General features: G+C 37.8%; 1 protein-coding gene across 1 annotated transcript in view; it reads left to right on the top strand.

The window, feature by feature from the left end:
• The window catches only part of IMMP2L (inner mitochondrial membrane peptidase subunit 2), a 477,314-nt gene that overhangs the window by 293,140 nt on the left and 156,761 nt on the right, over positions 1–27,413 (top strand). The window contains exon 4 of the mRNA XM_056340695.1: positions 20,663–20,728. Within this exon, the coding sequence (XP_056196670.1) occupies positions 20,663–20,728 (66 nt within the window). The remainder of the gene's footprint in view (positions 1–20,662; positions 20,729–27,413) is intronic.

The raw sequence follows: 27,413 nt of genomic DNA, 5'->3' as shown, positions 1-27,413 counted from the left end.
CACAGGTGTCAAAACCTGTGATGCTTCCTCTTTCCTGCTCGAAGTAGCAATTTCCTTTCTTGTTCTGAGCTGCTCATCTAGTTTTTGGAATGACCTTAGAGATGCAATTGTTTTACTCAACACACAGAAGCCTTCATTTATTTGCCATCCTCAAGGGACACCTGTTTCTGTGGCACAGAGAAGAATCAAGAACATGCATGGAAATGAACTAGAGCTTTGTTAAACTGGTTTTAATTCTTCTACATTTGGAAATTTGCATTTGTTTAATTAAAGTAATTAAAAATAATTTTAGTTATGTTGAAGACGCTTTGTCAATGTTAATCAGGTCTTTGTAGTGCTTTAGTGCTATATGAATTAAGACAAAGGCATTCTGGCTTAGTGGGTGGCCTGACAGCTTAAAGAGTTGCAACTGAAAACCCTCAGGGAGTAACAGGAGCAGGCAAGAAGAGAAGGGACACAGGGAGGAGCAGGGGACAGTGGGGTGGCACGGAAGTCCCTCACCCCCTAGGGGACAGGCCTGCAGCCCCTGGAAAAAATATTTTGTGTCATTAATAGTTCTTTTAAACGAATATGTGAAGGCCCTGCTCACTCTTCTCAAATGATTTTATGCATTTCTTGTATGGGAATGTAGTCCTGCAACTTGGAGGAGCTGTGAACTCCCTCAAGGGTAGAGGGGCCTTATGGAGACATCTGGATAGACTAGAGAGCTGGGCAATCATCAGCTGTATGAAACACAACAGCAAGTGCAGGATTCTCCAACTGTGATGGGGTGATCTTGGTTATACATACAAATTGGGGGACAAGAGGCTGGAAAGCAGTCCCATGGAAAGAGTTCTGGGGGTTTGGGTTGATGGCAAGTTGAATATGAGTCAACAATGGGCCCTGGCAGCCAAAAGGGCCAACCATGTCATGGGGTGCATCAAGCACAGCATAGCTGGCTGATTAGCAGGTGACTGTCCCACTCTACACTGGACTGGTTTGGCCCCACCTTGAGTGCTGTGTGCAGTTTTGGGCACATAAATATAAGAAGGTCATCAACCTATTAGAGTGTGCCCAGAGGAGGGCAACCAAGATGGTGAAAGGCCTTGAGGGCAAGACCACGAGGAGTAGCTGAGGTCACTTGTGGTCTTCAGCTTGGAGAAAAGAAGGCTGAGGGGTGAACTTATTGCAGTCTACAGCTTCCTCAAAGGGGGCAGTGGAGGGGGAGAGGCTGATCTCCTCTCTGTGGTGAACAGCAATAAGGCACAATGAAATGGAATGAAGCTGCTTCACAGGAAGTTCAGATTTGATATTAGGAGAAGGTTCTTCACTGGGAGGGTTGTCGGTCACTGGAACAGGCTCCCCAGGGAAGTGGTCATGGCACCAAGCACATCAGATTTCAAGGAGTATCTAGATGATGCTCTTAGTTATATTGTTTAGTTTTAGGTAGTCCTGCAAGGAGCAGGGAGTTCGTCTTGACAATCCTTATGGGTCCCTTCCAACTTGAGATGTTCTATGATTCTATGAAAAGCAGTGTGGTACCAGGCCACGGACAGCTGAGAGTCCAGCCTGCTAGACAAGTCTCCATGGGTGAGGCAGGTACAAGGTGAAGCCAAGGAGTAAAATTTGTGGGTTGGGACTAGCAGCATCCTTTAAGAAAGCAAATAATGTATTTGCTTGTAAAACATTCCAGAAAGGTCCTATAGCATTTTCTGAGGGCAAAGGAGATGATCTCTTTGGCTAAACAAAGACCTAATAATTATCTCATTCTTCTCATTGCTGTTCATTGTACACTTCAGAGATCACAAATGCAAGACTGAGAGATATAAGCATCTACAGCTTATGTACAGCTCACCATTAAGGGTTCTTCACATAGATATAAGTTGACAAGCGCAAAATTTTTCTATATACTGAATGACTTTTGTACCTACTTTGAAATAGGTAGAAAAGGACCTCTTAACCAAGGAAATAATAAGGCCCTCAGGTGTCTAAAGTTGGGTATCCAGTACCACTGCTCATTTTATAAAATTGAATTTGAACTATGTTAGTACTTTCTAAATTATGTATGATTATAAACACATCAGTTAAGTACAGGGCTGCATTTCCAGGCATAATAAAAAACATTAAATACAAAGTACACACTAGTGTTTATATAGCTAATTTTATTTCCAGAATTTATTATGCTTTTTAGGGCTTGTTGTACTGAAATGGAGAAGTTCTTTCTAATTTCATTCTTACATTTTTCTACTCCACTACATGAATGATGAAACTGTGATTCAGCAGTTGTGGAGAACACTCTGTCTCATGAAGATACTTACAGTCTAAAATTTTTCTGGAAGGTACGTGATGTCTCATTGAACTGCTGCCAGCAATCTAAAACTCATTTATTCATGAATGAACTTGGCAGTAAAAAATCTAGTTTATACAAGTTTTTATTCTCTCTTTCCACCTTATCTCCAAAGCCAATGTCTTCATGTCATTAATATTTTAGAGAAAAGAAAAAATAGGGTTGTGTTCATAATACAATTATGAGCTGTTACTGTAGCTTACAAAATTGTTCTTGAGTGAACACTGTTGCAAGTACTCTTAAATATAATGTATATACTTTCTTCTTACTTATATTTAGCATTTTATGAAGGTAGGTTGGGATTTTCCATAAGCTGTGAAATACTTTTTACTTTTATGAATATAGCTACAATACTCTTGACTTTGGCAATGACTGGACTACAGACCATCTTGTCAAAGTTGAGAATATTTAAAAGAACAAATGTGGTTTGAGATCTGCCAACCAAGACTGTTAGAAATTTATTTACTCAGCCAACTGCCAGCTGGATGGACCAGCCCTGAGCTATTAGGGGTCTGAAAATTTTTTTATGTGTTTCCTTTCTTGTGACTGTTCAAATGAATTCATAGTTCTTGGTTTATGATTATTTACTTTATAAGCTTTGTTGTTTATTTGGGTCTTATGCTGTTAAACAGGCTTCCTGCCTAGTCTGACCTTTTTAAAATTTTCTACTTAGACTCTTATGTTCTAAAATCAAACATGTTACCCATTTCAATGCACCAAAACAAGAGTCAGTAAGAGAGAAATCTCTCACAATTTCCTAATTTCACACTCTCACAAACAATAGTTATACCACTTCTTTAGGTTACATTGTGATTATATTTTTTTACATTTTTGCCTTTTTTTAAATTTTATTTTAAAGTCAGTTTTCCCTCTGGCTAAAACAATCATTTCTTCCAGTTCATCCAAGGTTTAGGCCAGCAAATATAAGCTAGTGGAGCAGAAGAGGAAAGTTTAAAGAAATGGTGAATGACTACTGGAGATGATGTGAGGGGAGTGGAAGGTGTTTTTTCCCCCTGTTTAATATTTTGTCAAACAGACAGCATTAAATTATTCAGAAAGCGGTCATGGTGACAGCAGTACGTAAGTGTATAAAAGAAAAAAGATCTTGCATCTGTCTTTGGCTTGGCTAACGATTTTCAGGATGTAAAATGAATTTAAGTCTTTGTCATCCATGTCTTGAGAGAGGAGAGCTTTTCCACAGTCATACACAGAATTTTTCATGCATAAACATGGGCAGTGCAAGTTTTTCCATTTGGCCCTATTCTGTACATCAAACTTGGTCTTGAGGAAAAATTTAAAGGGTGTTGCACAACTTCAAATGTGAAAATATTATTAACACTTTAAGAATAAATTGTGATTACCTGGTGAAAAAAAAATTACAACAAAGGACCATTCATTAGAATCTTGAAATGAAGATTCTTGAACTGAAGAATCTTGAAATGAAGGTAGAAAGTTGTCTTTTAATCAATCACAACTTACTAGACTCAATATCAAGTTAACTAAGTGAAATGTTATGACCTGAAATATCAGGTCTACATGTGCATTACCAAATATAGTTGTTTCATGGCAGCTGCCCATGTTTTCCTTTTTAGCTTCTGATAGAGAAAAAATAATTTGGTCCATCTTTTACTGGAAGTTAGAGTAACTTTAATTGTCTCATGTTTGGTTCTCACTAATAGCAACCATAAGGATAATTCTCATCAACCGGCGAATGTATCTTGCAATTTTTTAGAGCTGTAAGGAGAAACCCCCTGTGGTGGAGGCATTGCTAGCATATACATACAAAGCCTGTCATGTGTGGGAAGTCAGACTCAAAATTACTGCCCCTCCTCATTGACCCTAAAGTATATCAAACAAACAAAGAATGAACTCTGGTGAATAAGCTATGAAATCACCCAATAGTGCGAAGACAATACATACGTCACTAAAAACTTGCTTGCATTACAGAAATTCAGTCCAGACTGTGTCAAGTTTCTCTGAGATGCCTAGCCTTGAATCTACTTTAGATTCTTGCCTTGACATTCAGGACAGGTATGCAGGCTACATTGTTTTTATGGTAGTGACCAGAGTGTCCTGGTCTCAGCTGGGATGGAGTTAATTTTCTTCTTAGCAGCTGATGCAGTGCTGTTTGGATTTGGTGTGAGAACAATGTTGGTGGCACACTGATGGTTTTAGTTGTTGCTGGGTGATGTTTATACTAAGTCAAGGACTTTTCAGTTTCTTGGGCCCTGCTAGCGAGAGTGCCACAGCCATGGCAGTTAACCTGAACTGGCCAAAGGGATATTCCATACCATGGGGTGTCATGCTGAGTACATAAACTGGTGGAAGAAGAAAGGGGGGGGGGGGGGAGCAGGGGAGATGTTCAGAGTGATGGTGTTTCTCTTCCCGAAATGTGTGTTGGAGCCCTGCTGTCCTGGGGATGGCTGAACACCTGCCTGCCCACGGGAAGCAGTGAATGGATTCCTTGTTTTGCTTTGCTTGTGTGTGTGGGTTTTGCTTTACCTACTAAACTGTCTTTATCTCCAGCCATGAGTTTTCTCACTTTTACTCTTCTGATCCTCTCCCCCATCCCACTGTGGGGGAAGTGAGTGAGCAGCTGTGTGGGGCTTAGTTGCCAGCTGAGGTTAGACCACAACACACATGAAGAAAATCCTGAAATGATGCAGTTATCTTTTTAAAACAGGAATTGAAAAAGAGCACAAATTAGCCACAGCGTTCTCCAAGGTTTTTCAATCAGCAGTGACTTTGTTGAAGTCATACTCAATGTATAAACTAATTAACAATGGGTTAAAGAGGTCTGTATAAAATGTGTAGTGTACATGTCTCTCTCAGTTGAAGACAACATATAATGATATTTGGGAGGTATTTCAACTATTCCTTTTATGTATAATTTCCCATACTTTCTTTATGAAGTAAAAGTACAAAAAATAACATTAAAAAACTCCCCATTATTTCACATAGTGAATGTGTTGGCTGGACTAACCCAGCTGTGAAGGCTGCAAGTGTTGTTCTTTGTGAGGACACATCTGCAGACCTTCCTCACCCCTGTGAATGAACTGAGATGCCTCATGTGTGGATTTAAGGGCCAGGGGTACTTGCTATTCACTGTATTCAAAGAGTTAATGCTGCCTGATCCTAGCAAAGACATGCTTGTGAAAATCCTCAGAACAGCTTTCGTTTTTCGGCTTCAGAACTGACAAACAGGCAGGAATTTGAGGGATTCCCAGTTTGTTCCTATATGACAGATTTATATCACAAACATCCTTACCTGCTGAGCACTCTTTGCCTGTTGCTAGTTGTTTTGCTGCTGTTGACTCATCTTGACAACTTGAACTGATCACAGCTTAAAGCAGGGAAATACCTTCTGTTCCAAATGTGACAACTATTTTTTTTTTAAATAACATTTGATTATGCTCCAATTATCCTTTTGTAAAGACTAGTTCCATTGCATAATGTCTGCACAGCAGACTTGAATAGCAGAGATGAGTGCATGGGTAGCTTTTTATCAAACACTATAAATCATGAGTGTTGGTAGACTTGTCGGTGCTTTGAATGTACAGAGAGTTACATAAGTGCTAAGTCTTAGTATTGCTGTTTCTCAGTTTAAAAAAAAAAAAAAAAAGGCTAATCCTGAAGTTTCTGAATTATACAGTCCTTTAGCCAAAACTCATAGTACCTTTCTATACTCTTGCAGTTTCCTTCGGAGAAGTAAGGTTATACTTGCACCATGGCTCCAACAGCCCTACTACTCTACCACTTCCTAAAGATATTGCCAGCTTGAGTTTTAAGGAGCCATGTTAGTAACTGTTTCTGTAGTGATGCATCATTTGGAGCATATATGCAAAAGCTATCTTTAGATTTTGAGCCAGAAGTATACAGTTAGTATCTCAAAACACTACATTATACAGCTTGAATATATTCTAGTATATATTTTATGGTCTTTTTCTGCAACAAATACTTATGGATAGTAGAATATTACTAAGAGAATAAAAATAAAAAGGTTAGATGTTTCTAAGTGATTAAATCTGTGATACAGTAGGCACCAGTGCTGCAAAGATCTGTATGATTTCTCACAATTTTTGCTCTTGATATTGGGCTTTGTATAACCCCAATAATTTGCAGTGGTGTTCTTGCTTTCTTAAGATAAAGGTGTGAAAGGGCTTCTCTCAAACCTGCTGCATTAAAGTTTGTGTTTCAAACCTGTTTTGCATATGCATTTCTCATGACAATATAAAAGCTTAAGTTTGGAATGGCAAAAACAATAATACCAAGTTTGAATTAGCTCAGTTAATCTTTTTGTGCTTCTAATTGGTATTCTGTGTCAACAAGGCCCAATACATTCATTGAGTGTCAATGCATTTCACAGTTTGTCAGTACTGTCCAAAATATACAGAATAATTTGTGAACGACATATTTAAAAGATTCAATAGTAAAGCAAATAGGATTTCTGAAAGTTTGGTTAATCCCACACCATATCTTGCATTTCTTGACTCCCAGGTTTTCATGCTGCTAATACTGCAAACATTTCCAGCCATTAAAAACTTGAGAATTACTTTCTTCCCTATTAGCTTCTGGCACAAACCTGAATCATCAGTTCTTCTGGCTTGCATTTTCTTTTTGCTATCCTTCTGACTGTTTTCAGTGAGGGGACTTTCTTTTTTCCTAGAAAATTTTCAAAAAAAGAAAGCTTTTTTATAATAAAGCAGTGGATCAATGGGTTAAAAGACATATAAGACTGGCACAAAAATTTTGAGATTTAGTAAAACTAGAATTGATCTTGTTCTAACATGGATCCACTCTGAAAAATATAATAAAGATACAAATATGATAATTAACTTGTTTGAACTTTTGCCTCATGGGTAGAGGAAGGAGAGCAAGGAATGCATCTTCAAGAGTGTAAAAAGTATCTATGAAGTTTAATTCATCCTTTCCCCCTCCCTTCACACCTCTTCTGCCAGTCTCTCCCTTTTCCAGCAATATTCTGAGCAGCATATCATTTACTTGGAGAAAAAGGTGACAGGGCCCTTCTGCAGGAAACTGTCACACAGGGTTGGGTTTGGCAGGCTGGATGGGGCTAGGACTGGTTTTGCTGCTGCCTGAGGCTGAAGAATGCATTTTGGGTGGAATAACCAGAACGGATTGTAGCGTGGGAAGAGCTGGGAAGCAAGTGTGCAGACCAAGCCCTGAGGCTGTGTGTACAGTTGGGGAAGAGAGGGAGAGCAGATTGGCCTTTGCAGAGAAGGGGAGTGCTATGTAAAAAGCTTGTAAGCTACTCTGTGTGAAGGGAAAAATAATGTGTAAGTAGAGGTATTTTACTCATTTGTGCTGTTCACTGTTGGTGGCACCTGATTTATTTCATCTTTCTGTTTAATTTTTTAAATAAATGTATTTGTCATCATACAAGACAGGAAGTGTCTTGCAGCTTAGAATCCTGAAAATCTCATGGCAAAAACCAACACAGGACACTGTTTTGTCCTTGACAGACCCCTCGAAATTCTTTCAAGCCTGCTGAAGTGATCAAAGTCTCTTAGAGCAATAGCCTCAGTTATCGTGCAGGGTCCCTTCTGCTATCTGTGAACACAAACAAGTAGAGGATAATGCAATTAATATCAAATGGAGCACAATGCTTGATGACCTGCTGACATAGAAGATCGGGTTTTGAAGAAATAATATGTTGTGGAAAAATACTCCCTATTAAATTTCCCATTGCTGCTCTTTGCCAAATCTTCGTAAGCAGGTCATAACTCCTAGTATTACAAAGATTTCTGTCACAGTAGCCAATCTATGGTTAATTCAGCCTGGCTTCATCTGCAGGTGGACACCTGCAGTTAATTGTGGGCTTTTTTCCCCATACTCTGTCTAAGGTAAAAGCAGAAGTTGTGGGGGAACAAAAACACCACCCCCACCCCACCCCCCTTAGGTTTCTTTTCATTGTGAGAGATTATAGATGTGTCCAATTGTCTTACTACTGATGGCTTTTTTTAAGCATATCTTGTAACTTTTGCAAATGGCATCTCCTAACTGTTGGTTTAAAATATGTAGGTAACTTTCTTACTTTTTGTCTTGCTAATGTTAGTTCTGAATTTGTTTTCTTTATTCTATTCTAACAAATGCTAAGTTTTCGATTTCATAAATAAGTTATCCTCAGCATCAGTCTCTATTTCTGATAAATGTTATTTTATCATATAACTGTATACAAGTTCCAGTGAATATAATGTTATACAGTGTGGGAATAATTTTTTTCTTTATGTGCCTACTGAACACATAGAGATCTTTAGGATTATGTCCTAGAGTTTTTTTAATAGCTATGAATAGAGATACAAAATTGTTTCTTAGTTAAGCCTCTGTCTTTACCTTTTGTTAGCTGTAAATTAATTGATTTTAATTTTCCCTGTCATAAATATGGAAAAAAGTATTTCTAGTGCATGCAGCACTATTTTACAAAAATTATTACAGTTAATTCCAAAGTTAAGACTTCTATTGGCATCTGTAGAAATATTTTAAATTGTTGGCTTGGCTGTTTGTTTGCAGTTTGTTTTTCTGTGAATTTACATTGACGTAATGTTTCTATTCTTAAATGATTTTTTACTAAAAAAGTTTATTACAGCTATTGTAAATGTATACATTATATCGTTATTGCTCTTCTCTTTACCTTACCATTAATACTTTACTTCCTTTCCTGTGTTATTAAAAAAAAATTCTCCTACAGATACTTACAAGGTAGATGAAACAATATTTTTATGCAGTTTGTCTTTAGTCATTTAATATGAAGATGGCTAGACTAAGCTGATGTCTGGCTTCCTTTGTAGTCAAGGAGGAGGGAGACTCTCCTCCAAAAGGTGATTCATTCCACTTTAATTGCCTGTTACATTCTGTGCACTGACTACAATCGACTTAGCTGGTCCAAAAGGCTTATCAAGCTAATCAGAAATATCAAGAAAGCGATTTTCTCAACACGTGCTTGAAGTAAGATTTAAAAAAAATTTGAAAAACAATGTGCTTGTGGACTTTAGGTGATCTCAAAGAGAGACAAAGCTTCAGATACTTCAGAATCACAATTTTATTTCCTAAATATCGTATTCATCCTATCTGAGATGCTAAACTTGGTCTCCAGTAAAGAAAATGTGAGAACCAGGCTTCTTCTAAATTTCTTTTGAGATAATATTTTGGTTCCTAAGTCACTGATATTTTTAGCACGTAAATACGCATCCATTAATTTTTTTCAATAATTGTGGTGGTATTAGATAACTAAAAAAGTTTTCTGGAACCCCATCAGAAAGCAATAATGATTGAAAATTTCTGCACAAAATGTGTAGTGTGTAGTCACAATTAGTAACTTGGAACAGCGACTGATTGTTTAATTTTGTATGCTTAGAAGAGTTGCCGCTGCACACAGGTCTTATCCCAGAATCAAAGAAGGTATAGAAGTCCCATCCTGCAGTGTTTAAGCTTCTTAAAAAATTAGCATAATTTAAAGAATCATACTAATAGTTTATGTATAGAGTAAATAGATTTCTACCTAGTATCTCATATGGCAACCTGAGAATGATTTTCAAGAGTTGTTTACATTTTGCAGTTTTCTGTGTCTTTCCCTCTGTTTGTTGCAACAGAAGTCGGTCATATTTTATTTCCATTACAGAGTAGACTATTTGGGCAGCTACAGTAAAAATGAAATATGGTTCCTATGCTACAACATAATAGTTAATGAAACAATGAATATATTACTGTTGTTGACTTAAGCATAGAAGCCCAGATACCCTCATTCCTAGATCATGCTAGCTTCCTATTCGGTAGATAAATATTTCTATGTATGCTCTCAAAGCCAAAGGTTAAGGTATGGAGTTTTTCCACTCTTTTGGAAAAGGTGAAGATAAGGTGAAATGGCCAGTTAAAACAGCAAGCAATTAATTGAGTCTCTCTGTTAACAGGAAGAAGGTCAACTGCACATAACCATTCTGATTACATAGTTTCTGTTACAAGTGGCTGAGTCATTTAACCTCAAAGTGGTTAGATTGGAAGGCTGAGAACCAATTAAATGGAATTTTACTTCAAAATACTAGCTATGCTTCTGAGTTACTGTAGTATTTTGAGGTTTTTGAGAGTGGCTTGGCAAATAGTTTTACCGTACCAATTAGTTTTATTGCCATGAAGCATTTTAATTAGTTTTCAATTTTCCTCTTCTATTTATTTATTCATTCATTCATTTATTTATTTATTTATTTATTTATTTATATTACCTTTTTCCTTGCCTTACTTTAGCTAACTGGCTGAAATTTTTAATGGTAAATTCTAATGGAGATGTATTTGTTTTTGTTTTTGTTTTTTTTCCTTTCTGTCTTTTTAATGACTTTGTCTTCTACGTAATTGTGAAAGTTTTCCAGATGCACAGTTTTGATTGGTGGATCCAAAGCGTCCTTGCCTTACTTTAGCTAACTGGCTGAAATTTTTAATGGTAAATTCTAATGGAGATGTATTTGTTTTTGTTTTTGTTTTTTTTCCTTTCTGTCTTTTTAATGACTTTGTCTTCTACGTAATTGTGAAAGTTTTCCAGATGCACAGTTTTGATTGGTGGATCCAAAGCGTAGAAAGGGTTGCTTAATTTTGTCACATAGGAATTATATGTCTAGTTTGCACCAGGGAGAATCCATAGTTATCCACTGCCAAAAATCCAAATTATTTGTGATAGCCTTTCACCATTTATGAAAAATGCTGAAAATCTGCTACTACTACTGTCTCATCTAACAATGAGGCCACAGCTATATAGCATGCTGTAGATATACCAGGGAAAGCTCAGTTGCTTTGAAAGTGTGCAGATCTTTATTTTTTTCCCTCCAACTCCTGCTTCATCTTAGTGTAGGACATTTCCGCTAAATAGCATCTGGTGCCAGGAGATACATTATGGGTGGGTATTTACCATGGAAGCTATTTTTTTTTTCCTAAATGTATTATCCTTGGAGAGGTACTTTCCTGCTCTGTTTGTAAATTCAGGATGAAATCAGAATGTAGAGAGGAGCTAAGGAATGGGGGCCTGTGAGAAAGAGAAAGAAGAAATAAGCGTGGATATGCAAGAACTGCAGAGCCTGAGAGAATTTTTTGCATGTTCTAATTATTACATGGCTGTATGGCAAAGTGTGTGACTCCTTTCTGGAGGCATTGTGCAGGTTATATATTCAGATTGTTATTTTTGTTTAGAAATTACTCAGGATTCACCATGAAGTTTCAAAGAAGCAATGTTTTAGGTAATGTGCAAACACTTTAAAATTTAATAAAAATTAAATAGTACATTTCCAACAGTGCATGATCCTGATTTGTAGTTATTATAAAACACTAGTTTCAGTAAAAACAAAATAGTTTTTTGGCAGTGAGTGATTTTGCTTTTTAACAGCGGTTTGACTAAAAAATGCTAATGTAACATGGAGTTAAATTAAGAATTACAGGATGTTATGAGAAGTACCGTTTTCCCCATATTTTTAATTATATCTTTGTACAATTTTCCACTGGAGCTGCAGAGCAAATCAAGCATCACTGGAACTTATGCCTAACCAGTTGGTTCAACTGCTGTCTTGAAGTACTTATTTTGTAAATTATGGATGAAAAATGGTGCATGTTCAAAATAGTTCACTAAACCAGTATTTATTAGGACTGTGGCCTGCTTTCTAAAATTTAGCCCAGAAGGAATCCAGAAGCGATTGAATGTTTTCCATTGCCCTCATTATCTACTGACATTGTCAAAATTACGTACAATTTCTGCGTAATATTTCTGTTTGTAAAAACTGCTAATCTATTTCATTCCTTTAAACTTATAATACTGTTTAGGGTCAAAACTGATTCAAAGATTGCTGGCAGGTGAGCATGGATTCAAACAGTTTTTGTAGTGTGGAATACCATTTGGAAAATGCCTATTTAGCAGTTGAAAGGGAAGAAAGACAAAGGAGAAAATGCAAATGACTTCAAGACTTGCAATAACTTTCCAGTATTTAAAACAAAGATAAGGGCCTTAAAAATGTCTTATCCGAGGAAAATGATCACATGGAATTTCTCGTTCTATCAGTCAGAGCTAAAATGTGGTTGAGGTCAATTGATTCAGAAATAGGTCTTGTCAGCAAACCTCATATGTTTTATCAATATGATTTCAAAACAACTAGATAAATATAGTTTTTATAAAGGCCATAATATAATATATTTGGTTTCTTCAAGAATTCTTTTTACTACCACATAATATCCTGATCAGCAAACTTGCCTTTTATGGGATTATTGTGGGCCACATTAGACATTATAAACAGGCTCAGTTCAACTGTGAATATGTAGATATGGTTGGAGAGACATCTGTGAATGGGAACAGTTCCAGCAGATTGCTTTGTGATCCAAAGCAAGGTACTAGTTTTGTCGACTGTCTTCATAATCGTTGGCTAAGCTTGCAAGCAATATAGATGCAGATAGGGCAATGAATAATAAGGTAGCCATGTCATTGCAGCATGACCTGTATCACATGGTTACTGTCCAAAAACATGCTTTACAGAATGTGAAGTACAAGTAGTAATCAAAACCTTATGGGTTAACTGCTAGCAAGCAGTTTTGGCATCAGCCTCTAGGATGAAAAGGATGAGCTTTTTGCCTGAATATACAAAATAAATGGAATATTAAGAAACAGGAAAGAGATTTTACATTGAGCCAGCATAATAAAACCAGGTTGCTCTACTTTTTATCATTAATTATAGTAATAATTCAAGCTGAGTAGTACTAGGTTCTCATGTCTGTGTGCCAAGAAAAGAATGGAAATGTTGGAGGAAGTTTGAAGTATGGTCACAAAAGTGGTCCTGGAACTGGAAAACCAACTGTATTCTAAGAAGTTTAAGGATTTCTAGCTGATGAATCCAGTGGAAATTTAAGAACTGTTGTGCTTAAATCTTTGTGCATGAATAAGAAATAAGACATTGAAGATTTTCTGTCTTGTAGAAGGCATGAAATTTAAATTTAAGTTGGATAAATTCAATTTTGAAAGCAGATGCAATTTCCTAATAGCAAGGATAATTAAACTTTGGAGTATTTTCTCTGGATATTAGTCTCATTGTCACTCAGAATATTTGAGACATGATATCATCATAACCTTCTCTAAAAACACTATCCAAAAAGACAGAAAGCATAAAAAAAGTAGCTGTGGGCTACAGAAGTTAATTAACGTGATCAGTATCTTCTGGCATCAGAGCCTGCATCCCAGAAAAATACATTGTTTTTTAAGGTATCAGCATCATGCTTCTTCATATATTTGAGTAAGACTAAAGGCTGTACATAGAAATTACAAATAATTTATGTTGTAAGGCACCTCTCATGATTACCTACTTCTACCAACCACTCAAGGCAGGTTCAACTCTGAAGTTGGGTCAGGCAGCTCAGAGACTTGTCCCGCTGAGCTCTGAGTACTTCTGTGATTCCCAGCCTGTTAGTGCAACCTGCACCCCCGCTTAACTACATGCAGTGCGAAAATTTTTTTGGTATCCATCTGGAACTTCCCCTGCTGCAACTCTGCAACTCATGCTGTTTCCTCACTTTCTTCTGCTGTGCACCTCTCTGAAAAGTCTGAATTTTTAATCACCACTTAGATGACAATAGCAATTAAACTCTTTGTCTCCTCTCTGATCTGCACAAACCAAATTTCCTTAGCCACACTGCTGTTACATTACTCTTCTGTTGCTAATATTTTGGTGTTCTGTCACTTTTTCCAGTTGTGAGTATCTTTCTTGTCCTGGTGGGTCCAAACTGAACACAGGTATTGGACCTGGTTACTGGATACATTTAATGCAGTGATTCCATATAGTAGAAATTGATGACAGGAATGACAGCAAAAAAGAATAAAAGACGTGTGGTCATTTTTTTTCCTCCCCTATTATACTGTGTGTTATTTTCCACAAGATAGAAATTGTCTCAGAACCTGTGATGTAATTAGTTAAATATTACTTTTATTATGAGATTCACTATCTGCATAAGGTAGTATGGAATTCAGGTAAAAGTTAGGGACTGGGAAAAAGTGAAATGAACAGATTAAAAATGTTTTGGTTTAAAAAATAGGTGCATATATTAACTGAATTTGCATTCTTGCACGACATTTTGAGTTGGCTATGTTGCATCTGTTTTATCCTACCTATAGTACTGGGAGGAATGAAAGAATGGCTATGACTGCATAGTTCCTACTGAACAGAGTTTGAGCATCAACTACCATGCTGGCAACAGGAAGCTCCTTTGTCCACGGACTAGGGGCACTAAACTTTTTTGAGGGTCAGCATCTTTATCTAGTATATGATGCATCCATGTAAAACTCGCTGCTTATCTTATTAAGCAAGACCAGAAAATAAGGATGAGATAGATCCACTGTTTTTCCATTTCCTCTCCCTCTAAGCATGTTTTAAAAGTAAAGCCACTGCAACTGTACTTTGAGGTTCCCAATTTCATAGGTATATTTATGCCATTTACTCTGAGCTCCATCTACATTTTAGTTACTGCTCTAGCTATTTTCTGGATCCCCAAAAGGCTCGAGAAGGAGTTAAACAACTAATTTTTCATCCTGCAGCAATTCTGGAAATTCCCAGAAGTGTAAACCATAACTATGCTGGAATTTTTGATCAGACAATAATTAGTTTTGGGAAATGAAGAGGTCACTGAGTGAACGGCTTTGGATCACAGTGTTACAAATCTCAAAAGCTCCCCCTCACCCTGTTTTATGGATTTAAATCCTTCTCAGTATCTGGCATTAGCAACCTAAATAAAAGCAGAAATAATGTTTCTGAAGAAGGTGGCCTTCATTATATCAGTCTGTTGGCGCTCTAACAACACAGCGTTCATTGTTTCTATTGCCTCCATGTACTTGATGATCAAATCACATAAATCTCAATCTGAAGTAAACTGAGAATAATCAGAAGGCAAACTTCCAGCTACTGCCTATCTATCTCATAAAAAGTGAAGCCATGTGCTAACAGTAATATACATATATCTGCATATACATAGATACACTGTGAAAACTTCAGGCACTTTTCACTGCAACTTTTTAATTAATTCCTGTTATTTTTCCTGCTCTAGAAAATGCTCAGTTAGTATCAAAATTCCAATGATTTTCAAAAGTGAGTACAAAATCCATCCAGGTAGACTAGGTTAATGGATAGGTAATATTAAATGTACATAGATCATCAAAGTATCTAATTCAAGCTATCTGTTTGAAATAATTACCTCCTTTTCAATTATGAGTTCAAAGTGGAAGATCTTACCTTCTTTTTCTAGTGCATGCACCCAGAAAATATGATTGCTCATCCAAGGAAAAAAAAATTGTATGTGGCAACACTCCTTTAGTTGGGCTTTACTGTTATTCAAGTCTAATTTCTTACTTTTTGTATTAACTATTGCACTAATCTCTTGAAAAATAGTACTTCTTTTGATGTGGTTGCTGTGTGTCTGAGCATCAAACATTGTATTTGATCATTGTTCAGGATTGGTAGATTACTTTTTTTTAATTTATTACAAAGACTGCATGCTCAGCAGGGAATGATATCACATAGCATTTGGGGATACGTACTAATGTAGCCCTTTGGAGATATGAATGAATCCATTTGGAGATATGAATCAACTATCTTCTTTCATGGGATCTTAGGATATAGCCTATAAAGCACTGTCTCTCTAGAAAAGCCTGCAGAAACTTCAGTTTCAAGCTCTTAAACACAATTTTCTGTGGGCACTCTTGAGAAGAATGTAGTTAGACAACTCAATGAAAAAAAGGGTCAAATAGCACATAACAAGTGGAAATGTTATGAAAATTTAGTGATTGATCAAATGTTAATTAGCTTATGGAACAATTATTTAAAACTGTGCTACACAGTATCTACCAGAGTAAATAAATAATTGAAATGATGGAAAGGGAAAAGTTTAGGAGAAACATTGTGACTGAAGTACTCAGCTGCTCAGTCAGGAAAGGAGATATCTTTCAGATAATTGTCAGCATTTTTGTCTGACAATCACTTGCTAAAGAGTGGATTTTCCTTCTGGCTGTATCATTCCTCCTGTCTTTCCTGGAAAACATGTTTTGTAGTACTGCAATCCCATGCTGTTCAATACAGGGTTGAAGATAGAAGAATGGATGCTTGTATATATTTATGTGTGTGTATATAAATATGTGTGTCTGTCTGTCTGTTTTTCATAAGAGTATATAATTAAAAATAAAAACATAAATAAATGTTTCATTTTTATTGGAGAAGCAATATTGAGGTAGTAAGTAGGAAAAGTTGTCAGTGCTCTCCTGAAATAGAACCCAGTGTCACTTTCTAACAGAGATTCCACTATTCTATCCCTCCTCAAGAAGTTACCTTTTCTTATGAATTTGTCAATTACTAGTTTCTTTCAAACTGTGGTTTTGGGGATACATCACTGATAAAACCCAGATGAAGATATCTAGCCAGTCTTCATCCTAATCAATATTTTCTCTCCGTGATGATATGCAGTGTCTTCAGCTCTAAAAAGCATTTAAATAAAGGAAACTGAACTCTTTACAGCTCTTCTGCTAATGCATATCTTTTAACTTTAGGACTAAATGTGTGTGTAGGGAGAGGCAGGGTTCCTATGTATTCTGCATTTTTTTTTTTTCAGCACTATCGATTGGATAGTTAGAGGGATACCTGCCCCAGAATAGTGTGTAGGCTGGAGGTCAGAATACTGCATTTTGAGGTACTTGCTCTGGGTGAGTAAGGAATGTGAATCTGCTCTGGTCACCCTCAGGGGTGATCTACCTTCACATTTACTTAACCTTTCTGTCTTAATCCCTTTTCAAACAAATGACCGAATTTGAGAGGCTTTAATCCAAAATTAGTGATGTCCTGATGGCATGAGCATTTGTTTATCTGTTTTTACTATGGTGGAATTGTGCGTTAGTTTTTAATGAAAGCTGGGTGTGGATGAGGACTATACAGCTGAAAGTCAATACACAGTAAGATGAACATTGGTTTAGGAGAAGGAACTGGGTTTATTACCAGAAGCTAATTGTGGCAGGTTCTTTATGCTGAGTCGCTAAGACTGCATCTGGAAAACCACAAACAAATACATACCAAAAGTCTAATTTTCCCTTGGTAAATTGTTTATCTTAAAACTCTGAATCTGGGTTTCGGTGTCATGATTCATGTCTTTGTGCATGAGCCTGAGATTTCTGCATTGCAGTGTGCATAAGCTTAAAGTTTGGAACAAACCACAGATTGTTACTAAGGCCAAGTGGATTGTCCCATTGTCAGAAGGTGTTTCAGAGAATATGTTGGTCTTTTGTCCTATTAATTGCAGCTAGCTCTCAGGTGACCTGTAGGCGAAGTTCAAATAATTGTTTTGACAGATGAACTAAAAAATATTTATCAGCCTTGGATGCTACACAGGCCATTACTTTCTTTTTATATCATATAGTGGTCATTTTCCTGAAGTGCTTGAACAAAGAATACCGCTGTTTAAAGAGAAACTGGCAACAACGAGTTATCTTCAAATTTGATGGTTTGAGGGACACACTGCTAGACTTGCCTGTTTTCCACTTTTCTTCATGGAAAAGGAAAAGTGGCTGTAAGTGGAGTAGAACTGAATCTGCATTTAAGAAGTGGATTTATTTGCCAGAGGTGGTTTTCCCAGTGCATTGCTGATGTGCTGCTGACAGCTACTTGTGCATTAATATTTGTAATGAGCTTGAGATTTTCATAGTAAATTTGACTGTTTCTATTCACAGTGCTGTCCCTAATTCATGCCTAGTAAAAAACGGTTGCATGTAGATCAGGAAATATTTTACTGAGGAAAATGTAAGCTTAACTTTTTGGGAGGCTGATTTAGAAAATGGTCAAGGAATGGTGACTTCCCTATGAAACATCAGATATGGATCTGGTTGGTAAATGTACAGATAGTTGGTATTAAATCATATTAATTCATATTAATGGTATTTATATCTTCTGAGTGCCATCTTTGGGAGACAAAATATGTTCACTGTGTGTAAGAAATCTCATCTCTTCCCACACAATATCACTTGAAAGGAACATGCCTGAATACGAGCTTTTATATAAGGAGAATGAAAAAGTACAGCATACTTTAGGAGAGGTGCAAACAGGTAAAACAGTTTCTATTCCCTTCTGTTTTGAATGACTTGCAATTTCAAAGATTATTGCTTGTTACCTCACCCAGATATCAGTGACAGAGCAGGACTAAACTATTACTGGTTTTAGTAATTTTTTTCCGAAGGAAGTAAAATTAAGTGAGAGGTCAGTAATTACAGTACAGTATATATGTACTAATCAAGTGAAAATGCTTACATGAGAAATTTCAAAGAACCTTTGAAAGTAAGGTGTTAAACCAGAACAGAATTTTGAAAGAACAAACTTAAAATTTATTTTCATTCAGTCTTTAAGAAATGCACGGTTCATCACATACTTTATGTATTATTTCCATTACTTAATTTTTACATGAAAATACTGCAATCTGAGCCTAAATGAATAAAAATTTAAATAAATTAGAAGTATTTTTTGCAAATATTTTAAATTTATAATAGTTTGTAATAATAAAAGTGTGCTGTTTTTACTTAGACTGCTCTGATTCAGAATAAGAGGTGGTCAGTGCTCAATTGAGTGTGAATTGAAGCCTGCTAGGGTGCAGCATCAGAAAGCACTGTGGATACTCTGTATCTTTAAATCAGCATCTAAAACTTGATTAATTCCTCCCAAGACTAACAAGTAGAATACTACTAAAGTGTGTATTCTCAGCCTGATAAAGAACATGAAAGATAAGACTGAGCTGAAATATACAAATCTTTGGGTAAAATTAATGCTAAATAAAATATTATCATAAATTATATCATGATTTGAAAATTCCAGTGATGACTAGGGAATAAAAGTATGGTCCTTATTGATGTCCACAGCTCCACACTGCTTTGTAAAAATAGGATTTTCAGGCTTGGTAAAATGTAAAGTGAAACTATTTGGTATTTTGCAATTCAAAATTATGCTTCTTGAATTTTGTATCATTACATTGAAATAGAAGTATGTCTCAAATATATTGACACACACAAAAAAATCCAAATCACTTTTCAAATGTTTGGAATACTTTTTTCACTTCCTATAAAAAAAAATAAATTGAAAAGTCTGAAAATATTTTTCTTTTTAGCTTTTGGAACTGAAAGTGAACTGCAAATGCCTTTAGTCATGCAGCAGTGTGAGCAAGTTTTTCATCCAGATTCATCTCAGCTTTGCTTTTTAAGGACATGTAATCTTAGTGTGCTATCAGTTGACTAGAGATGAGCTTAAAGGTACTGGTCTATTGTAAGGGTGTCATGGCCAATGTATTTAGGCGTGAAAACTGTAATATAAAGCTCTTGCAACTTCATGTCTAGCAGGCTGTACTTGGAGTCTAATAGACAGAACCTAAACATCAGCGGAAAGTCAAAATGATTTGTTCCTTCACTGACTTTCTTATATAAAAGCAGCAGATAGAAAGATTTTTTTAAGTAACATGAAAACACTCTACTAAATTTGCATAGTTAAATAATTAAAAGTGAAAAATTGAAAAAAAAAAAAGGTAAAGTATATAGAAAAGAAAGAAATCTTGTGGTGCACATATGTCTACATTAACCTGTCAAAACTATTTGTTTTCTGATTGTCCTGTCTATTAATATACATACAGCCAGTTGGAGTATTCAGGCCGGGCATGCGAGTTCAGCTTTGGTTTCTCATAATACTACATAATGCATGATCAGAATCCACTCAATAAAACATGCTTATCAGAAAATAACTTGAAGTGAAAACATGTTATTTCATTAAGAAGCTCTGGATAAGGATGAAACCTTCAGAAAATTTTACAACTTTTTTTAAACTTCCATAATTTCCTAGGCAAGTTTTACCTAAATTAGTGATTGATATATGAATATAACATAGGGAGCATTTTTTTTTTTCCCAAAGTGAGTGAATGACATGAATGTTTGAACACAATATGATGGGAAATTCAGGTTTCCATATGTTAATCTATTTGCAAAAGTACCCTCTTCACTGGTAGTGGGACGTTCTACTTTTAATGTTGTAGAGTGTAATTTTCATGATAAAAGGTATGTTGATTATTGTGGTGTCTGTAAGCCAGTCCATTTTTCAGCATTTACTTTTCAGTGATGGTTTGCAATAGGAATGATTACAGTAGCTTCACGTCAGTGTGGAACATCGTGATTGATGCTATATCAAGGAGAACATGGAATCTCCTAATGACTTTTAATAGTGTCTATTTCTTTGTGGAATTTCTTTTCATTTTCTTAAAACAACAGGAACATTACTGATTGTATAACCTTATTCCCTGTCTCAGGTCTCCTAGAAACCCTGAACAGAAGATCATTAAACGAGTGATTGCTCTTGAAGGAGACATTATCAAGTAAGTATTTTAAGCCTTAGTCTCTAAGTCTTTATAGGAATAGTGCAGCTTTTCAGTGGATTTTAAATCAGTATCCTAGACAACGAGAACTTTCTAGTATTTTCTTTCTATCTGTTCTTAACAGGGATGTCAGCATTGTACCTGTCTCTTTTTTAATGAGAGGAGAAATGCTACACAAAACTGCTCATTCTCTCATGAAAGGTACATGGGTGCAAATAATACTTATTTCTTAGAATATCTCTGCCACACGTCAAGGCAGGTAATTGTACAGCATTTGTTCAATAAGATGATATGGCTGTGATTTTTCAGTTAGAGACTCCAGCTGCTGTTTCATACTGTGGTTGGTAAATAAAAGTAGGGTGGTTTTTAAAGTTTGTTTGTTTGTTTCATTTTTTTTAGGGGATTAATTTATTTTATTTTATTTTTGAGGCAAAGAACCCTCACAGACTACTGTCTTCACTGCAGTGTGTAGGAGTCTATAGGGAATACCCTGGAACTGATATGGAGTAAATTATTCTATCAGAAAAAAAATGTGTAGCAAGAGTAGACTCTAGAGTACTTCAAGACTTGGTTTACTCTGACAGATAGACCTTCCTACTGGGGCTACGTGGAAATAAATTACTAGTAGATGTAAATCAAAAGTTTTTGTGAGAACAGTATTATTTTGATGAAAATGCTTGTTTGAAAAGGTTTCTTTTTCCCAGGTACAGAATACAATTGGCATAGAGCTGGAAGTGTATATCCCTAGTTTCCCACACTATAATATGAATGACCCTGGGAGCTCTCAGACAATATGGCAGACTGAGACTCAATTCATTTAGATAATAACTCTTGCACTGGTGTGGTGAATACTTAACAAGTACTTGGCAGCTGCAATTCAAATCAAGTATTTGAGTGTGATCTCAATGAGTCCTAGTGAATAGCAGCACTGGTGGGCTTTTGGGTGCTTGGAATATGTCTGTTGAAGCAAAATATCTGAAATAACACACACTAAGAAGATAATTTGATGTCAAAACCTATGGGCATTACAGCTAAAACTAGCTATCACTTTAAAGAACTAAAAACAGGGGTAGTGTGCATTACTGAGTGATGCCTTTTATAGACCTACATCCCTAAGAAGGTACTTATTCCTTGATGTAGTTGATATTAGTGCTGTAATTCATATAAGTATAAAACTGGTGTGTTCATGATTCAGTATTCCTCATTCATTTCTGTAGTAATGTCAGAAAGAGATCGCAATATAAGGCAATTTCAAGTGTTACTTTTCACTGTTCTATAATATTCACATAGTTGTCTGAATTTTTGAAACTGAATATCGTTTTTAATAATACAAGACATTTAATAAATTAAACTCCAGATGTAGGAAATTAATTATGCTGTACATTCAAATGCCTTAAGACTCTGAAGTTTTCATTAACTTCTGTGGGTGTTCTTGGCCAAATGGACAAAGGTATGGGGCGTAATAGCTCTCAGATTGTTAGCAGAATACTGATGAGCCTGTAGGTTAGTGAATCACTCATGGACACAAAAGTGAGAGAGACATTCTACAATGATCCTCATTTGTCTGTGGTAAAAGAGGTTAGATTAATTTATTGATAGAAATATTAATCTCAGTAATTCAGATGGGCATTTTTTCTATTTAAATGCATGAAAATTGTCCCACGGCTGTTTGCTTTAACTGTAGAAACTAGTTTTTAGCTAAAGAATAAATTATCAGACTACTATAACTTATTAAGTTTTTATTACGTATTTGTACATTACATAAATGTAAGTAATACTTGCTGCTCTTCATAGCACTAGGGTAAAGCAAAAGCTTAGATAATAAGATAAAACAGCAAAGCTGGCAAGGTTGTTCTAAAATGTATTATTTTTGTTGTGATACTGCAAGCAGGTATGTGAGTAGGATATTTGTGAGTGAAACAGACAACGGGTAACTGAAAACATGTATAGAAAACATAAATAGATTTTGATTCCTATTTGATGTCTGAAGAGATTCTTTATTACAAACCAAAAAGAATTGGGTTTTATATCTTAAGATTTTGTATCTATATATTTTTATATACTGAATTATTCCTGATCTGCATGCAGTGATGCTGTGAATGAAACTAAAAGTAACAAGGACAATGTACAAAAATGTATCTGAAAGTATGGGACTTTTCCCTCTTGTTCTGACTCTTTTTTGGTATGGGTGAAACATGATGCACAACTAATACATACTGACCTTGGAGGAATATTTGAACGTCCTCGTTCCTAATATCAAGTCTTTGAAAGGGAGTATATATATATGCCTGTATGCTAAAAAAACAGGCACTTCTTTAAGCCTTTTGCTGCTCCAGTAATCAACCAGAATTCCTTCTTGCTGAGAAAACATCTAGTCTCACTACAGAGCAGTTGTTTCAGTTCCAAGGTACAGAAAAATGGGAATCATCAGTTAGATATGTTGGGGCCCTAGCACATATGGGGCTGTTTGTGGGTACAATGGTTTTGCAGAGGTAGTGGTTATACAGAGAGTTGTGTTTTGTGGGACATTTTATGTGGAAGGTCAGTGCAATGTACAAAGCCTATCTGTTGCTCTGCAAATTTTGCTTGGTGTCATGTGACAGAATTAATTAATGCACACTTTCAATGGTGAGTCTTCCAGTCTCCCATTGTAAAGAAAGGATTCCAAATAACTGTGATTTGGAAGGTATTTTCATGTAGTGCTCCATGAGATAGGTAATAAGACAATATGATCTGTGAGTCTGTAATTATGCTTTCATAGATGAATGAATTACCTGTATTTATCTATTTGGTGCCTGATTAGGGATAATTTGTCACAAGAATACTGTGTTTTCTCATATTATCAATTAAAATAAGTTAGTTAGCATTTTACTATTTGTTAATTACCAAAAGTAATGAAAGATCAAGTAGGCAGAGCCATCAGTACTGTAGGAAAGGTTCTTTGTATTTTGACCTGAGTTGAGGTGTCATGGCAGAAAAAATCTGTTTTTCAGTTCTTCCTTTCTAAAAGCATTAAATAAGTTTTAAAAAGTTACATTTTGCAAAGAATAATGTCTGTCTTCTAGTTTTTGAAGAGGAATGTAGTTAAGAGATCTGCAATGGGTCCGTTTTGACCTTTCATTTTGTATTTTTCAGGTAATCAGGTGTTATGGGCTACATAGTACTTCACCTTTTGAAATATGCTTTGAGGGACTGAAAAATGCTACAGACTTACTGCATAAGAATTCTGGCACTTTGATTTTCTGTTCTGGTTTCCAGTCAGTTGGTAGTCCTGGTGAAGTGGGTTCAGTAGTGTTCTGTAAATCCCCAGGAGCATATAGTACATGCCACAGACCTGTAACAGATAATTTAATTTGGATAAGCTAGTAGAGCTTCCTCTTCAGAACAATTTCAAGAATAGACAGAAAATCACCATTTAGCCCTTGAGAATGAATCTATAGGTCAGCTTGTATATAGACAATATTGCAAAGCATAGCTCCCATCGATCAGCCTTTCTTTTGTCTTCCATGGATTCACAGGAGAATTAACTTTAAGTAGGAAATTATTACAGTGGTTCCTGAAGACTGTTTACATGATAGTTCTTCCAAAGGAAGCCTTATTTTAAAAGTCAATATAATCCAGTCTGTTAAAAATTAATATTGGTGTTATAAAACACTTTGAATAACTTGAAATTAAACTTATAAAAACTCATTTATCTTAAATGCAGTGGTGGAAATTAAAAAAATCTATAGTAATCTATCACAGATGAGTTATGGTACGATTCAGTAACGCAAAGAAATGAAGATTTATGCAAAGTGAACCAAAACTGAGTTTAAACTTGCCTCTCTCAGTAGGCAAGGGGGCAGCGGCGGCGGGCCGGGCCGAGGGCCGGGGCGCACCGGGACCCGCGGGGCCGAGCGCGGAGCCCCACCGCGGCCGGCAGCTCTGGCGGGCCCGGCCGGACCGCGGCGGGTGTCGGGGGCCCGCGGCAGCGCCGGGCCCGGGCCGCGGGGCGGCACTTGGCGGGCGCGGGAGGCCGCGGGGAGCGCCCCGCACCGGGCGTGTGTGCCCGCGGCCCCGGGCAGCGCCGCGGGGCTCTGCCGCAGCGCCGGGCACTCGCCTCGGCTGCAGCCGCTGCTTCTGCGCCCAGCTGCCGGCCCGGCCTGAGAGCGGTGCTGCCTTCCGAAGGTGCGGCCGAGGGAGGCCACAACTCGTCAGGAGAACAGACGGCTGCCCGCTGCGGCTGCTGCACCGGGGCACGAATGGCACTGCAAACCAGAACCGGGGCGGAATCAAGGAAGACTATAGAGCCCTGGTGATGCTAGTGAAAAATGTCGGTGCCCAAGTTATCTTGTCTTCCATTTTACCAGCAGGAGGAAAGGGTGCAGTCAGAAGTAGATGCGTAATGCAAATCAGCTTCTGGCTTCATAGATGGTGCCCTTGTGAGGGTTTTGGCTTCTATGTCAACTGGTCATTCTATGCCGACTGTAGCCCGTTAGGGAGGAATGGGATCCACCTGCCTAGAAGAGAGAAGGGGATTTTTGGCAGCAGGCTGGCCAGCTTGGTGAGGCAGGCTTTAAACCAGGGGTCCTCAAACTTTTTAACCAGGGGGCCGGCGTGCGGATGCAGTGGCAGGCAGTCACCTGCAGCTTTTTGGTTTCCCGCCCCAATCCCGGCAGGGGGGTCTGTAAATACCGGGGGCCGGATTGAGGACCCTGGGGGCTGTATCCAGCCCGCAGGCCGTAGTTTGAGGACCCCTGGTTTTAACTGAAGGAATTGGCTGGGGGGTGAGGGATGTCCAAAGTCACGACGCTAACACCATCACATCCAACTGGGGAATAAGCCAGGCCAACAGCAGTGGCAACAAATCTTCCACAGCTGCCTCTCAAGATACAAACCAGAAGGCCGACCACCTCCAGGGTGCGTGTGGCTGTGGTGGATCCTTTTGGCCCCTTTTGGGAAAACTGCACGCTCTGTTGCCTCTCTGAAATACCTGTACACCAAGGCATGCAGTGTGGGGGATACACAGCAAGTGTTAACGATCCATGTGTGGTCACAGGGCCACAATCTCATTACGATTGCAGAGACATGGTGGGATAGCTTGCATGACTGGAGTGCTGTCTTGGATGGCTTTGTACTTTTTAGGAAAGACAAGCCAGCAAGGCAAGGTGGTCGAGTTGCTGTTTATGTGAGAGAGCAAGTGGAATGTATCATGCATCGAGCTCTGCCTATGGGTGGGTGAAGAAGGAGCTGAGAGCTTATGGGTGAGGGTTCAGGCACAGGCTAAAATGGGTGACACATTGTGGATGTTTACTACAGGCCACCTGATCAGGAAGAGCAAGTTGATGAGGCCTTCTACAGAGAGCTGGAGGTGGCCTCACGATCACAGGCCCTAGTTTTCATGGGGGACTTCAACCACCCTGATAGCTGCTGGAAAGACAACACAGCCAGGCACACATGGTCCAGGAGGTTCCTGCAGAGACTGATGATAAGTTTTTGACACAGCTGATGGAGGAGCCAGTGAGGCAAGGTTGCTGTTGTACCTTGAACTAACAAACAAAGAAGGACTGGTTGGGAACATGAATGTTGGTGGCAGCCTTGGCTGCAGTGACCATGAGATGCTGGAGGTGAAGATCCTGTGTTGAGGGAACAGGGCAATAAGTAGGATTGCAACCCTGGGTTTCAGGAGAGCTAAATTTGGCGTCTTCAAGGACCTGCTTGGAGGCATCCCATCTGTCAGGGCTCCAGAAGGCAGGGGAGTCCAAGGGAGCTGGCTAATATTCAAACATCAGTTCCTCCAAGCTCAAGAGTGATGCATCCCCATGAGTAAAAAATTATGCAAAGAAGGCAGGAGATAGGCATGGATGAGCAAGGAGCTTCTGGCAAAATTCTGGCCAAAAAAAAACCCAGAAGGAGGAATTTTACAGGACGTGGGAAAAGGGACAGGCCACTTGGGAGGAATACAGGTGTGCTGTCAAAGCATGCAGGGAGGTGACAAGGAAGGCTAAGGTCTGTTTGGAATTAAATCTGGTGAGGGATGTCAAGGACAACAAGAAGGCCTTCTTCAAGGAGATCAGTAGGAGTAGAAAGACCAGGGAAAATGGGGGCTGCTGCTGCATGAGGTTGGTGCCCTGGTGACGAAGGACACAGAGAAGGTGGAGCTACTGAATGCCTTCTTTGCCTCAGTCTTTGCTGTTAAGGCCAGCCCTCAGGAGTCCCAGACCCTGGAGGCAAGAGAGGAAGTCTGTAGAAAGGCAGATTTTCCTTTGGTCGAGGAGGATCATGTTAGAGATCACTTAAGCAAACCTGACACCCACAGATCTATGGGCCCTGATGGGATGCACCCCCAAGTGTTGAGTGAGCTGGCAGTTGTTATTGCCAAGCCTCTCTCCATCATCCAGGCCTTCACCATTTAATCACAGAGAAATAATTCTATGTTCACTAGTGCTGTAGCAAGAGTCATCTTGTTTCCTTTCCATCCTGACATACATACAAAGACCTCTGGTAATTATTCTGAGGTACTGGTGATGTGGTAAGGTACTGCTTGCACTGGCTCAATGTTGGAATAGAAAAAATGGATTATCAGTAGAAGACATCAAAAGGCTAGGAATCACAGTTGATCATGATACATGGGGTATGTTTGTGGCTGTATCCTATTCCCTTCTTCCACAAAGCTCACTGTCTCTTTCTTTGGGTTGTGAGTATA

The sequence above is a fragment of the Falco biarmicus genome, chromosome 5 (genome assembly GCF_023638135.1).
Source record: "Falco biarmicus isolate bFalBia1 chromosome 5, bFalBia1.pri, whole genome shotgun sequence".
In the NCBI taxonomy this organism is placed as follows: Eukaryota; Metazoa; Chordata; class Aves; order Falconiformes; family Falconidae; genus Falco; species Falco biarmicus.
This window is presented reverse-complemented; position numbering and strand designations above follow the sequence as displayed.